The sequence below is a fragment of the Chelon labrosus genome (genome assembly GCF_963514085.1).
Source record: "Chelon labrosus genome assembly, chromosome: 14".
Classification (NCBI taxonomy): Eukaryota; Metazoa; Chordata; class Actinopteri; order Mugiliformes; family Mugilidae; genus Chelon; species Chelon labrosus.
The window spans coordinates 26217381-26231161 of NC_140347.1; the positions used below are offsets into that span (position 1 = coordinate 26217381).

A 13781-nucleotide genomic window follows, 5' to 3' on the forward strand; every position below is an offset into this window, starting at 1 on the left:
CGTCTTGTGCTGTGCATAATCTTTTTTTTTTTTTTGCTAAAAGATATTGCATATATGTTCAACTGTGTGGACTGCTCTTCCCCTGCTGTCTCTTTGACTCTTTCTCCACTCAGTCTGTTTTATTACACACACACACGACACACAACACACACAACACACAACACACACACAACACACACACACAGCTCTCGTTCTCTCAGGGCTTAATTTATGTTGATCCCATCTGTCAGGAAAAGCTGACATCACACACCGGTTATTTATATACATGTGTCTTCATGTGTGTTCTGGGTGCATTGGTGTGTGTGCGTGTGTGTGTGCGCTCCTGATGGCATCCCATTGTGCTCGCCTCTGACTCGATCTCCACGGTGACTGTAGCACTCACACACTCTTTTCTCTCACCTTTCATCTCCATCTCTCGGCTGACTCTGGCTGGCTTTTATGTTCTTCAGTTTTTCCCTTCTCTTTAGTCGGCCATAGCACCCTGTGCATCACAGTGCACCGTGTTTTTGGCTCGGCTTTTAATGAACAAATACTCTTTTATTGTTGGGATAAAGCAGCAGGCACTACAAAGACAGACATATTGTTTGTACTCGCCACCACAGGAGCTTTGTCATTCCAAAGTCACTGACTTTCTGTTTTATAACGAGCGTTCATGTGTCTGTCTGATGAAATAGGTTTGGTTTCTTTTTGTAGTGACACATAAACACATAACAAATAATATTCCTTTTAGCTAGATCTGATGAATGTAGTTTGAGCCCATTGTCAGGCAGTATCCCAGTGAAGTTCTGCAGTTCTAAACGAAGACATACTCCACACTTTCACTTTGAGGTCACAATGCTTGCACTTCATTTTCTACACACTTCTGGCTGCACAACTCTTATCTGATAGCAACTTTTCAAACTTTACATGAAAGACCTTTCCAAAACTTGATAATATTCAATTTCTAAAACAATCTAAAACAAATGGTTTCCGGAGGTTTTGTCACAGACAACTTTCTCTTTTCAGACATCTACAGACTGACAGTAGCTTCACATGAGCTACAATAATGAAATGCTGCATCCTCACTGTTACATCAGAAATAACAAATCAGTAATGTCATACATGTTGATATCATGAGACTTGGAGTATTTTACCCAAATCCCTTGGGCATCTTTTATTCATATCTGCATTAGTCATACCTAGGCATGTGTCTTCATGTGTGTTCTGGGTGCATTGGTGTGTGTGTGTGTGTGTGTGTGTGCTCCTGATGGCATCCCATTGTGCCTTAAAAAAATAATCTGAATAAAAAAAACTGTATAAGAAAATAATAATACTAAAATAATAATTAAAAGCATTTTATCTACTTTCACATTTATTTCTATATATATACATTTATGTATTTTAAAAAATATATAAGCTTGCATTGTATATGTTGTATATATCTTTAATATATTGGCGTTTACTGATTTATTGCTTATTCTTCTTATTCATTTCCCCGTTGCTTTTGGTTTTCCCTTTAGCAGTTGAAGGATCAATGAATAGCAAAAGCAGGTAAAATAAGGGGATGAAATAAATAAAAAGAATTAATACAATTATTAAATAAAGTATAAAGTAAAACATGTATAAGTAAATGCAGAAAATTTTTAATTAAAATAATAATTGAAAAACACAACTGTTTCAATTCAATATTATATATGTCTACATATATATCCGTCTTTATAGTTTCACATTTATTTGTTTGTTTTTTGGGGGGCACTCCTATGACTCCATAAACCTCAGGCGACTTGCTTCTTCTTCGTCCCAGTTTCTCTCTGCTGCAGGTAGGTCACACTGACAGACACGCTTACATGCAAATTTGATAGGACACCTCCAAGACTCCAGTCTGGGTTTCATGAATGAATATTTTTAGCAGAGTAAACCCACGATGGCAAAAAAAGGGTTAGATGTGGCATTACTACTCATTCACATAGCTGTCTGTCACTTAGCCCACAACATGCTGAACATTCACTGTATGGATTAATTAGCTGTTTTCACCATAATAGCAAACAACAAATGTCCCCCTTTTTAATGTGTAAATCTGCACAGGACGGTCCTCTAACATCAAATCAGACCATCTATTATGATGGGACACCTGTAGCGTCAATAAAGCTCCTTTGGTGAGCTTTTATTGAGAAATGACATCGTGCCCTCATAAGACTGAAGTAGCGTGAAGTGGGGCAGGAAATAAAAGTAAAAGTGTGGGTCTGAAACTGTTCATAGAAAGTCTGGGGACGATGTCACTGCATCTGTCGTTCTGGGGCAGCAGGAGATTTACAGGTCGATTTATTTTGAAATATCAAATAAATGTGTCAACATGAGACCACTGGGAGCTAAACTTGTCGACCACAGTCTCTGATTGTTACACAGCTCTCTCTCTGTGGTTGAGACCGTTGTTACCAGCTCATTGAGATAATGTTGGCAAGAGTGAGCTTTCAGGTGAGATTAAACAGTTCTTCATTTTGCAAAAATCCTAGAAAATCCTCCATGCTGTGGAGACTGCTCTGAAACCTTTTTGAGAATGTTAAGTGGAGATGAGTGACACCTGCTGGCGACATCGGCCAGTAAACCACAAGAGGGCAGCTGAAGAAGAAACCATCACCTATTGACACAGGATTAAAAGAAAGTGATGGTGGTTTTAAATATTTCTGAAAGGTCTGATTTACTGATGCTTATCTACTTTCTACTTGACTAACAGACCTTTGTGAAGCCGATAAGAATTTCCTGTGGCTTTGTCAGCCAGAAACCACATCAGCTTTGATGCCGCGCGGCAGTGTGGCAAACATGACACGTGAAGGTGACTTGAATATGAGAAATTTATTTCGTTCTGATCAAAGTAAGGATTACATGGTAAATCAATCAAAAGAAATAAATATCACACCTGTTTTTTTATATATCACTAAATAATTTCAAATAGCTTATACTTTTAAAACTGAAGACAATCAAAAAAACTCTTTTTACAATTTATTGCTGGCTCATAGAAAAATATTCAGAAAGAAAAACATTAAATGCTGTGACTGCAAGTCACTACAGCAACACTTCTGCTTGGCTCGGTGAGCTTTTAAACGCGTTGTTGAATCATGGAGATGCCGTGGAGACCGTGGTGTTCCTAGCCAGGTCCTTGAGCTTGGCCTCGACGAGGGTCTTGACCCACTGCATAGACGGGTCGGCACAGAGTATAACGCCACTCTTCATCTTGAAGCTAAAAAAAGAGAAAACATTTAAAATGATCATTGGTTGTTCATTTCTAATAATTGTATTTGGTTTCTCGCAACCATTTCTCGTTTGATTTCTTTATGTTACGTTTCTGTCTTTGTTTTTAACGCTGTAATGTACTAAAAGCTACTACTACTAATGATAATAATACTACTGTATTTTTAAAACAACACAATGGACCAATTAATTTGATTCTGAGACACTTACATCACTCCTTCCATTGGGCACAGCTTGCCTGTGTACTGTAAGTCCATCACCTTTTTCCTAGGCAGGCGTTTGGAGTAGAATTTAAAACAGCACTCATCTGGACCAAAGCTGCCTGAAACCATGAGAGAGACACAAGCAGGCATTAAACGCAAACTCATTACATCAATGCAAAATTTAATTTTTTCGCCACATTACACCCTTGGAGAGCGGTCAGTACACTGTGAGACTTTGTAGCTGTAGTCTGTGGAGGATGTCGCACGAGGAAGTCGCTAACAAAGTGCACAAAGCTTCTCTTTATCCTCTTACGTCTTAATTTTCTTCAGGTGCAAGTGGTGCATTATTAGTCTTTTTTCAATTATGGTATTCTAATATTGATAATTTTAGATGCAGTATGATAAACTCACATCTGCATATAACACTTTAATGTGAACAAATTATTGCAGAAACAGACGAGAGATTTGCCTTTCATGAAAAACAAAGTGGTCTGCAGTCAGCTTACTTTCAGAGGCCTGCACAGCGAGCGCCGTCAGGAGCAAGACGCAGGTTGCCAGAATGACGGGGTTCTTCATCATCATCATCATCTTCTTCTTCTTCTTGCTTGCTTGCTTGCTTCTTTTGCCTTCTTGTCCGTCCAACCGGCTGCCTCTGGTTCTTTCTGTCTTCTGCCCTCAGAGCCACTCACATTTATTGTAAAGGTAACCGTGTGCATGTGTGCGTGCGCGCGTGCGTGTGCGCGTGCGTTTCGTAGGTAGCAGAGCAAGTTCCATGACAAATACAGAACAGAACCTGAAACTACCCAGCATGCAAATAATCTGTGGTCGTGTGGTCAACGCCTCTCAGTAAGGGGGGAAGTAAGTGTGAGGAGAGGAGGACAAAGGGCGCTGTGGTTGAGACCAGATTCTATGAAATAGAAAACATTGCATCTGTACTTCTGCACTTTAATGTATGCATGTCTTTGCAGCGTGCAGATGCATTGTGGTTTTAAGCTTGTCTCCCTGTTACTACAGTTTAAGGGTTATGGTTTCAAATAATGAAGTGTGATGAGTATAAAACATACAAAGTACTTATTGATAGATTAGGGTCTTAACAGTCTTTTCTAATTAAAAAAAATAAATGTACAACCTGCTTAGAGGAGTTTAAGCACTGAAGGTTTCACTGAGTTGCGTATTAACTCTTCTTTCAAACTCTCTTACAACAGTAGGCCTTACAACCACAGCCTGTCCATCATCTGCTTTGTGGTTGTCATTAGTGTGAAGGGCCGTTTTTATATGCATGTCTTTTTCACACTACTTTTGTGGTGGATGATGGAGGATGTGTGTCACAGCCTTTTTCTAAACACGTGGTGTATTTTTGATGTCTATTAATGCCGCTTTTCTTTGTCTAAAATGAGAGTATATTAAAAATATACTTTAGGGTATACTGTAGATTAAGGGTGCAGGACTGAGCGGGTCAAACAAGGCCAGGGGCAAACAGCTCTGTGTTTTTAATTGTAGGAAAAAAGAAAGATTCTTAGAGACTGTTAACGCGTGAGCGGTGACAGGAAATGACGGTGCAGACAGATAGGTTGTGGTTCATTCATGGTCAACACTTTACTAACCCAAGCCACAGAAACGTCTCTCCTCGGTCCACCCGTGAAGCCCACATATTGAGGCGCTTTCACGTAAAATACTTGAAGAATCATACACTCAGCAAGATACTAAAAACCACTATACATAACCTAACCACAAAGTAGGTCAATATCAAGATGAAACTTCCCACATGAGGGATCAATGAAACTTTATTTTATTTTGTCTTCTCCTGTCTCGTATTGACTTATCTTTTCTTATACTGTCTTATCTTCTCCTATCTTGACCTTGTCTTGACTTATCTTGTCTTATCACTTCTTACACTGACTTATCTGATCTTGACTTGTTTAGAATTTCCTTGTTTCATCTTGTCATATCAACTTATCTTGGCTTGTTTATCTTGTTTTGTTTTCTCTTGTGTCATCTTATCCTGTCTTTTCTTGTCTTATCTTGACTTATCTTATTTCCTGTTGTCCTTTCTCATTGTATTGTCGTATCTTGCCTTGTCTTGTCTAGCTTGTCTTGTTTCATTTTATCTTATCTTGACTTATCATCACTGTTCTCATTGCACTTCATTGTCTCGTCTTGCTTCATTTTGTCTTATCCTGCCTTATCCCATCTTAACTTATCTGCTTGTCTCATTTTATTTTGTCCTGTCTTATCTTGTCTTATATTGACTTATCTTGTCCTGTCTCATCTTGTCCTGTCTCATCTTGTCTTATATTGACTTATCTTGTCTCATCTTGTCTTATCTTGTCTCATCTTGTCTTATATTGACTTACCTTGTCTCATATTGTCCCATATTGTCTTATACTGTCTTATCTTGTTTTATATTGTCCTATCTTCTCATCTTGTCTTATATTGTCATGTCTTATTTTGCCCCATCGTGTCTCATATTGACTCATTTTATTTTGTCCCATCTCATCTCATATTGACTTATCTTGTCCTGTCTCATCTTGTCTTATATTGACTTATATTTACTTATCTTATCTCATCTTGTCTTATATTGTCTTATCTTATTTTTTCCCATCTTGTCCTGTCTCATATTGTCTCATATTGACATATCTCGTCCTGTCTCATATTGACTTATCTTGTCCTCTCTTATCTTGTCTTATATTGACGTATCTTAACAATAATAATACATTTTATTTATAAGCACCTTTCAAGACACACAAGGACACTGTACAAAAACAATAAGACACAGAAAGAAAAAAAAACTGTCTTCCCTCAGTGCATTACAGGCCTCGAAGTAAAGCTCGTAGGCTGCGTCCTGTTCCCCAGCAAACACACCGACGATAACGGCATCGTCGCCATCCTTCATGAGCTCCTGATCTTGTCTTACGTTGTCTTATGTTATGTTGAAAGAAAGCCATTTTTAATATAAGTTTAACAAGTCCCTTCATCTCATAACTGTTTCACTAATAGTTGACCTAAATAAATAGATATTTCGCGATTACAGTCCCACTACTCATTTCACTTCCTTTTACTATCACGCTTTTATTATTGTGACCTACAGTATACACTTCACTGAATGGAATATATGAAGTTAACATACTGAACGCTTAAAATATTATCTCCTGTTTGTGAGTCATGAGTTGTATAGGTGAGGGGATATGCAGAGACAGAAACCAAAGGCTGACTACAGCAGAAATCTAACGCCTGCTAACTCAACCGGAAACCTGTGGTTTGCAAAAGATGCAGGGGTACGCTGCAATATGACTGCACACATATGTGAAAACGTGAAAGGTGAGCAAGTACATTTCACTTAATTATAATCGATGCAAAAGAAATTCTAATGCCACATTTCAGTCAGGGGTCTGTAGATGCTCTAAAATTATACAGGATGCATGATTGCATGAATATACTAAACACCAATGAAAAATAAATTAATAAATGATCTCACGTTTCAAATCAAGCACCACCTAATATTCTCAAAGGGCTATAGAATACTCTTCTGTATTGCATAGCCCTTTGAGATTATTTGGTTGTGTCTGGAGGCCTTGTGTGGCACAGGAAGGAACATACAGTTCAATGAAATGACATCACTTGACTAAACTGAGGTTCGGTGGAAAGTCTGAAATGGAAAGTCCGCTTGGGTGGTAGGAAGAGGAGAGCGGTACTTGCCACCACCACACATCAGCAAATTAAGACCGCAAAAAAGCCCACCTTACCTTCTAGCCCTCCTCTTACCATCACTTTCTTACTTTAGTAAACCGAGAAGACGTCCGTCGAGACGCCGTCTGAGAACAGATTTAACAGGTGACTCTCATGAAAATGATGGCGTTCACGAATGAAACTCTGCTTTATGCTAGGTATAAATCAGTTGAACTGGGAGGCCTAAACTCTCAGCACATGTCAATTTTAATTTTTCTGAAAAGATTTAGATTTTTTTATCAAACACAAAGGTGAGAACATGTTAAGATACACACTACACTAACACTTACACTAATGAGATACATCTTAGATGGCAACAAGCATATTTCAGCGTTTCTCACAATGCCCATATATGGATTTCCCATTCTCAAAAACGGGGAATGAATACGGATATTCATCGACATACAGAGAAATAAAAAGATTAAATGTACATTATAAGGGAAATAACTGTGTGTTCCAACCTAAATAAGATAGGATAAAAATCCATTTTCCATGTAGGAAATGTCCAGTATATGTTTATATCCCCAACAGAAAATAAAATGGCACTAAGGGAACTTTGGCAGCTATAATCTTATATTTCTAAATTTTATTCTGCATGTAATGCCAATATTCCAATCATTTTGGACAGATGTGTGAGTACCCAGCTGACCTTAGGCAGATGGGTCCCCCCATATGAGCTGGGTTCTGCTCAAGGTTTTTTCCTGTTAAAAGGGAGTTTTTCCTTGCCACCGTCGCCTTCGGGCGTGCTGTGGGGATTTCAGGCTGGGTTTCAGACCGGATTTTGTAAAGCGTCTTGAGACGATATGTATTTTTATTGATGCTATATACAGTTACGTTCATAATAATAGCAGTGTGTTTAAAAAGGTGAGTAAACCTCAAAATTCTTCAAATAAATTGTATTTTAATGAACACAAATGCATTGGGGACACTGCACATTCTATTTCAAAGCAAGAAAATTGGAAAAAGTAATTGAATTTGATAATATTTTACAGAAAGTCAAGAAATATAATGTTAAAAAAAATAACAGTGTTGACGTCTTTCTTTACAAACTCAAAAATGTACTGTATAAACTAAGAGATGCTTGAAGATTCAACTTTCCTGAGAATCATAAACTAATATTTAGTTGCATAACCACGGCTTCTAATAACTGCTTCACCTCTATGGTACATGGAGTCGACCAACTTCTGGCACCGGTCAACAGGTATTGCAGCCCAGGACAATTGTACATGAACAGCATTTTCTTATGTCAGCCCATAAGTTTTCTATGGGATTAAGGTCCGGGGATTGTGCTGGCCACTCCATTACTTGAATTCTGTTTGTCTGGAACCATGATTTTGCTCGCTTGCTGGTGTGTTTGGGGTCACTGTCTTGTTGAAACACCCATTTCAAGGGCATTTCCTCTTCAGCATATGGCAACATGACTTCTTCCAGTATTCTGATGTACTCGAACTGATCCATGATCCCTGGTATGTGATAAATAGGACCAACACCATAGTACAAGAAACATCCGAATTTCATGATGCTTGCACCACCATGCTTCACCGTCATCACTGTGTACTGTGGCTTGAACAATCTTACTCTTATCAGTCCACAAAATATTACGCCATTTCTTTTTAGGCCAGTCAATATGTTCTTTGGCAAACTGTAACCGATTCAGCACATGTATTTTTTTTTTTTAACAATGGGACTTTGCGGGGGCTTCTTGCTGGTAGCTTGGCTTCACATAGACGTCGTCTGATTGTTACAGTACTCACAGGCAATCTTAGATCTTCTTTGATCCTCCTGGAGCTGATCATTGGCTGAGCCTTTGCCATTTTGGTTATTCTCCGATCCATTCGAATAGTCGTTTTTCTTTTTCTTCCCCGCCTTTCTGGTTTTGGCTGCCATTTTAAAGCGTTTGATATCATTTTAGCTGAACAGCCTATCATTTTCTGCACTTCTTTATAGGTTTTTATTAATTTCTTAATCAAAGAATGCTCTTCTTCTGAACAGTGTCTTGAACGACCCATTTTACTCTGTTTTTCAAGGACGAATGCACAGCCAGCATATGCAGCGTCAGTTGCCCTGATCCTTAAATAAGGGCCACCTGTTTAACACCTATTTTTTTCACATAATCAATGACCTCACTAATTGAACTCGGCACTGCTATTTTTTTTGAACACACCTCTTTCGGTAAATGATTCAGTTTCACAGAATCAGCAGCATGCACGTCATGCCTGTTGGGTCTGTTGGTTTTCTATACCTTTACTAAACCTTCTAGAAACTTACTTGCAGTGTAGAAGTTGAAATTCTAACAAAAACAGTGATTTATCTGGCTAGTGATGTGGGACTGCTATTATTTTTAACACAACTGTAAATAAAACTGAATTGAATTGAAGTGATGGCCTGTCAGGCCTGATAAAGTACACTGTTTGCCCGAATATTTCTGACATTCAGTGTTTTTCATTAACTAGAAATGGGTAAAATCTTGTGAATTAACAAACTCATTTCGCCCCTTAGAAGGTTCATAAGCAAAGAAATTTGTAAATGTGGCAAAGGAGAAGATGTGGAGACTGAGGGGAGTATCAATGGCCTGTTCCACACCAGATCATATGTATATTTAGAAAATGGGTACGAGCCCACTTGAAAAAAAAAAAAAAATATATCAACTCAAAGTAGAAATAGGAGTTGTCTGCTGAGAAAGAAAAGGATGGTAAATGGAACGTTTAAGTTCCCAAATTGAGACATGGAGATGAGGAGAGTAACAATACTGTGAATAAATTAACCTGGGGAAAGAATGAAGAAGGAGGAAATATGAGAAACGAAAAGGAGAGAACTTTGCCTAAATATAGGCTTTACATTCTCAGAAAGCACCAAACCTCCCACGAAAGACAAAAGAATGCAGAGTTGCAGTTTCTTACCCGTCTTTATACTCTCCTCCCCTGACGAGCAAGTGGAAACAGATGCACTTAATCACCTGGCGGGGGAAGGAGCTGTACAGACGCACACAAAAGAGAAAATACAAAGCAACATAACATTATTTTATAGCAGACCTGTAATATCAATCAATATTAACCTGTGGGAGTTGAAGCCTAGAGGTTAGAGAAGCGGCTGAGGGTTTGTGAGGTCACTGGTTTAATCTCCTTTATGTCCACGGTGGCCTTAAGCAAGCATTTAAAAAAAACCTGCACACTGCTCAATGGGATGGTTTCAATGCAGAGAACCAGTTCAGTCAAGAAACATTTAACAACCAGACACCAGTTGCCATACATGATGGAACCCTATGGGTATTACGGAGGAGAGCTGACTGACTGTGTCACAAAATGGGTGTATGGTGTTTGTTTCTAAAAGCTATACTACCAAAACAATACTCCACAGGTAAGATAAAAACAGAGTCAAATACGTCTACGCAGTATGAAAAATATATACAGTTGGAGCCAGATGTTTACATACACTGTGTTAAAATACACATAAACCTTTTTTCCTCACTGTCTGAAGTTAAATCAGACTAAACCTCTCCTGTTTTAGGTCAGTTAGGATTACCAAAATTATTTCTATTTGCTAAATGCCACAATAATGAGAGAGAGGATTTCTTAGAGAATTTTTTATGACTTTCTTCAAAGTCAGAAGTTTACATACATTTCCTTAGTATTTGGTAGCATTGCCTTTAAACTGTATGACTTGGGTCAAACGTTTTGGGTATCCTTCCTCAAGCTTCTCGCAATAGTCTGCTGGAATTCTGGTCCATTCCTCCTGACAGAACTTGTGTAACTGAGTCAGGGTTGTAGGCCGCCTCGCTCGCACATGCCTTTTCAAATCTGACCACACATTTTCTATGGGATTGAGATCGGGGCTTTGTGATGGCCACTCCAAAACATTGATTTTGTTGTCCTTAAGCCACTTTGTAACTACTTTGGCAGTATGCTTAGGGTCATTGTCCGTTTGGAAGACCCATTTGCGCCCAAGCTTTAACTTCCTGGCTGATGTCTTGAGACGTTGCTTCAATATTCCCACATAATGTTCTTTCCTCATGATGCCGTCTATTTTATGAAGTGCACCAGTTCCTCCTGCGGCAAAACAGCCCCACAACATGATGCTACCACCCCCATACTTCACAGTTGGGATGGTGTTCTCAGGCTTACAAGCTTCCCCCTTTTTCCTCCAAATGTAACCATGGTCATTATGGCCAAACAGTTCCACCTTAGTTTCATCAGACCACAGGACATGTCTCCAGAAATTAAGGTCTTTGTCCCTGTGTGCATTTGCACACAGGGACGTTGCTTTTTGGAGTAATGGCTTCTTCCTCGCCAGTGAGGAAAAAATGTTAATGTGTATTTTAACACGGTGTATGTAAACATCTGGTTTCAGCTGTATAATACTTGCGGCTTACATGACAGAGATAGAATATATTAGCTCCAGACTGCTTTACTGCTGGAGAGAAAATCAGAAAACAACTGCCTTTAAATTCGACTGATATTGTAACTATGCTCCTCATGACGATCAGCCCCATGTCATACACGATATTTTGCTGTCATCTAGTGGGCTTATGGTGGCCCTGCAGAGTCACTATACTGTACTCTGGAAAGCTTTACAACTATGTGCCACACACCTTTGATCCCCTGGGGAGCTACACTGTATATGTAGAATCTTATGGGGTATAAGCTAAACAGACTGGCCAAAGGTTGAATTGTGTGCTCATCAGTAGTTTATTGCTAGGATCCCCTTCAATCCCCTTGCCTTTGTGTTGACTGTCTGTTTATTAATTTTTTGTAAACTTTTTTGTATGCTTTGGCAACTCTGTACAGCACTTTGGCCAATGTCTGTTTTTTGTAATAACAAATTTAATATGTCACCTGAATAAGGATGGAGATGGAGAGTTCATGTGGAAAAATCTTTACTAAAACATTTGCAGAATATGTATTCTTATGCTTTATGGTATTTCTGTACATTTGAATCATAATAATAACATTATTATTATTATTATAATTAATATACACAGCCACCAAAAATACAAAAAAAAGCTCACACACTCTAATATTTCACTGGGCCGCCTTTAGCTTTGATACAGCACACATTCACTGTGGCATTGTTTGGATAAGCTTCTCCAATGTCACCAGATTTATTTCCATCCAGTGTTACATTCATTTTTCACCAAGATCTTGTATTGATGATGGGAGAGTCTGACCACTGCACAAAGCCTTCTCCAGCACATCCCAAAGATTCTCAATGGGGTTAAGGTCTGGACTCTGTGGTGGCCAATTCATGTGTGAAACTGTAAATGTTCTTACTTTCACAATTAAACATAGCCCCGAGTTCTACTGTCGTTTTTCTTCTATTTGATTTCACCAAACGTTAAATCTAATCTAATTTTATCACAATCAATCAGGATTTTTTTCCAACCACATTTCTTCCTCAAAGACGATGGTTCCCCACTATCCTTCCAGTTCTTAATAATGCGTTGGACAGTTCGTAATATTCATTCATTCATTCATCTTCTGTACAGCTTATTCCTGTGAAGGGTTGCGGGGTCTTCTGGACCCTATCCCAATCAATCAATCAATCAATAATTTTATTGCCATATCAACACAGTTGATTGGAATTTGTCTTGGTACCATTCCAGTTAAAAAGGCAGTACATACATACATAAAACATACAGTACATAAAAACAATCACATAGACAATCATTCAAACCAATAAAAAGCTGTAAAATTTAAAACTTGTGCTATTTCAACTTCCCAATAAAGTGTCTTATGCAGTTCAGTAAAGTGCATTTAAAGAGGTCATTTAAGAGCATTGAGGAGCCTAATAGTGGCAGGGTAGGTACTATTACAGAAACGGGATGTTTTACCCCTAAGGCTTTGGACTCTCCTACCAGAGGGCAGTAGTTTGAAAAGGTACCTGGCAGGGTGGGAGGGGTCATCCAGTACTTTCCGGGCTTTATGGCTGGCCCGAGTGGCGTAGATAGAAGCTACAGATGGGATTGCATGTCCAATGATTTTGGATGCAGAGCGCACCACCTTCTCCAACTGCTTCCTCTCTGAAGAGGTGGTGTTACCGTACCAGACAGTAATGGAAAAGGCTAGCACACTTTCCACTGTAGCTCTGTAAAATTGGAGCATTGCATCCCTAGCTACACCACACTTCCTAAGCTGGCGCAGAAAGTGGAGCCTCTGGTGGGCTTTGCTTATGATGAGGTTGGTGTTGACCTCCCACTTTAGGGACTGGCATATGGTGGTGCCAAGGAATTTAAAACTGGACACTCTCTCCACTGCCTGGTCATCGATGATCAGAGGGGAGTGAACTAACCTATTTTTCCTGAAATCTATGATTAGTTCCTTTGTCTTGTTGACATTTAAAAATAGGTTGTTCCCCTTACACCATACCTCTAAGGCTGCCACCTCAGATCTGTAGTCTGACTCGCAGTTGTTACTGATCAGTCCTACAACTGTTGTGTCATCGGCATATTTAAAGATTTTAACATTATCAGAATGAGACACACAGTCATTGGTGTAGAGAGAATAGAGCAGAGGAGAGAGGACACACCCCTGTGGGGCCCCAGTGTTAATAGTACTGGATTTGGAGAACAGGTTGCCCATTTTCACAACCTGCCTCCTGTCTGATAAAAAGTTTAAGATCCAGTGACAG

General features: G+C 39.0%; 1 protein-coding gene across 1 annotated transcript; it reads right to left on the reverse strand.

Moving 5' to 3' along the window:
* Positions 1–2744: 2744 nt before the first annotated feature.
* On the reverse strand, positions 2745–5671 carry LOC311499057 (C-C motif chemokine 4-like). The gene is made up of 3 exons (XM_084559890.1): positions 3938–5671; positions 3439–3550; positions 2745–3217 (listed from the first exon to the last, which is right to left on the reverse strand). The coding sequence occupies exons 1-3, from the start codon at positions 4017–4019 to the stop codon at positions 3094–3096; spliced, it is 318 nt and encodes a 105-aa protein (XP_084416016.1). The 5' UTR covers positions 4020–5671; the 3' UTR covers positions 2745–3093.
* Positions 5672–13781: the final 8110 nt, after the last annotated feature.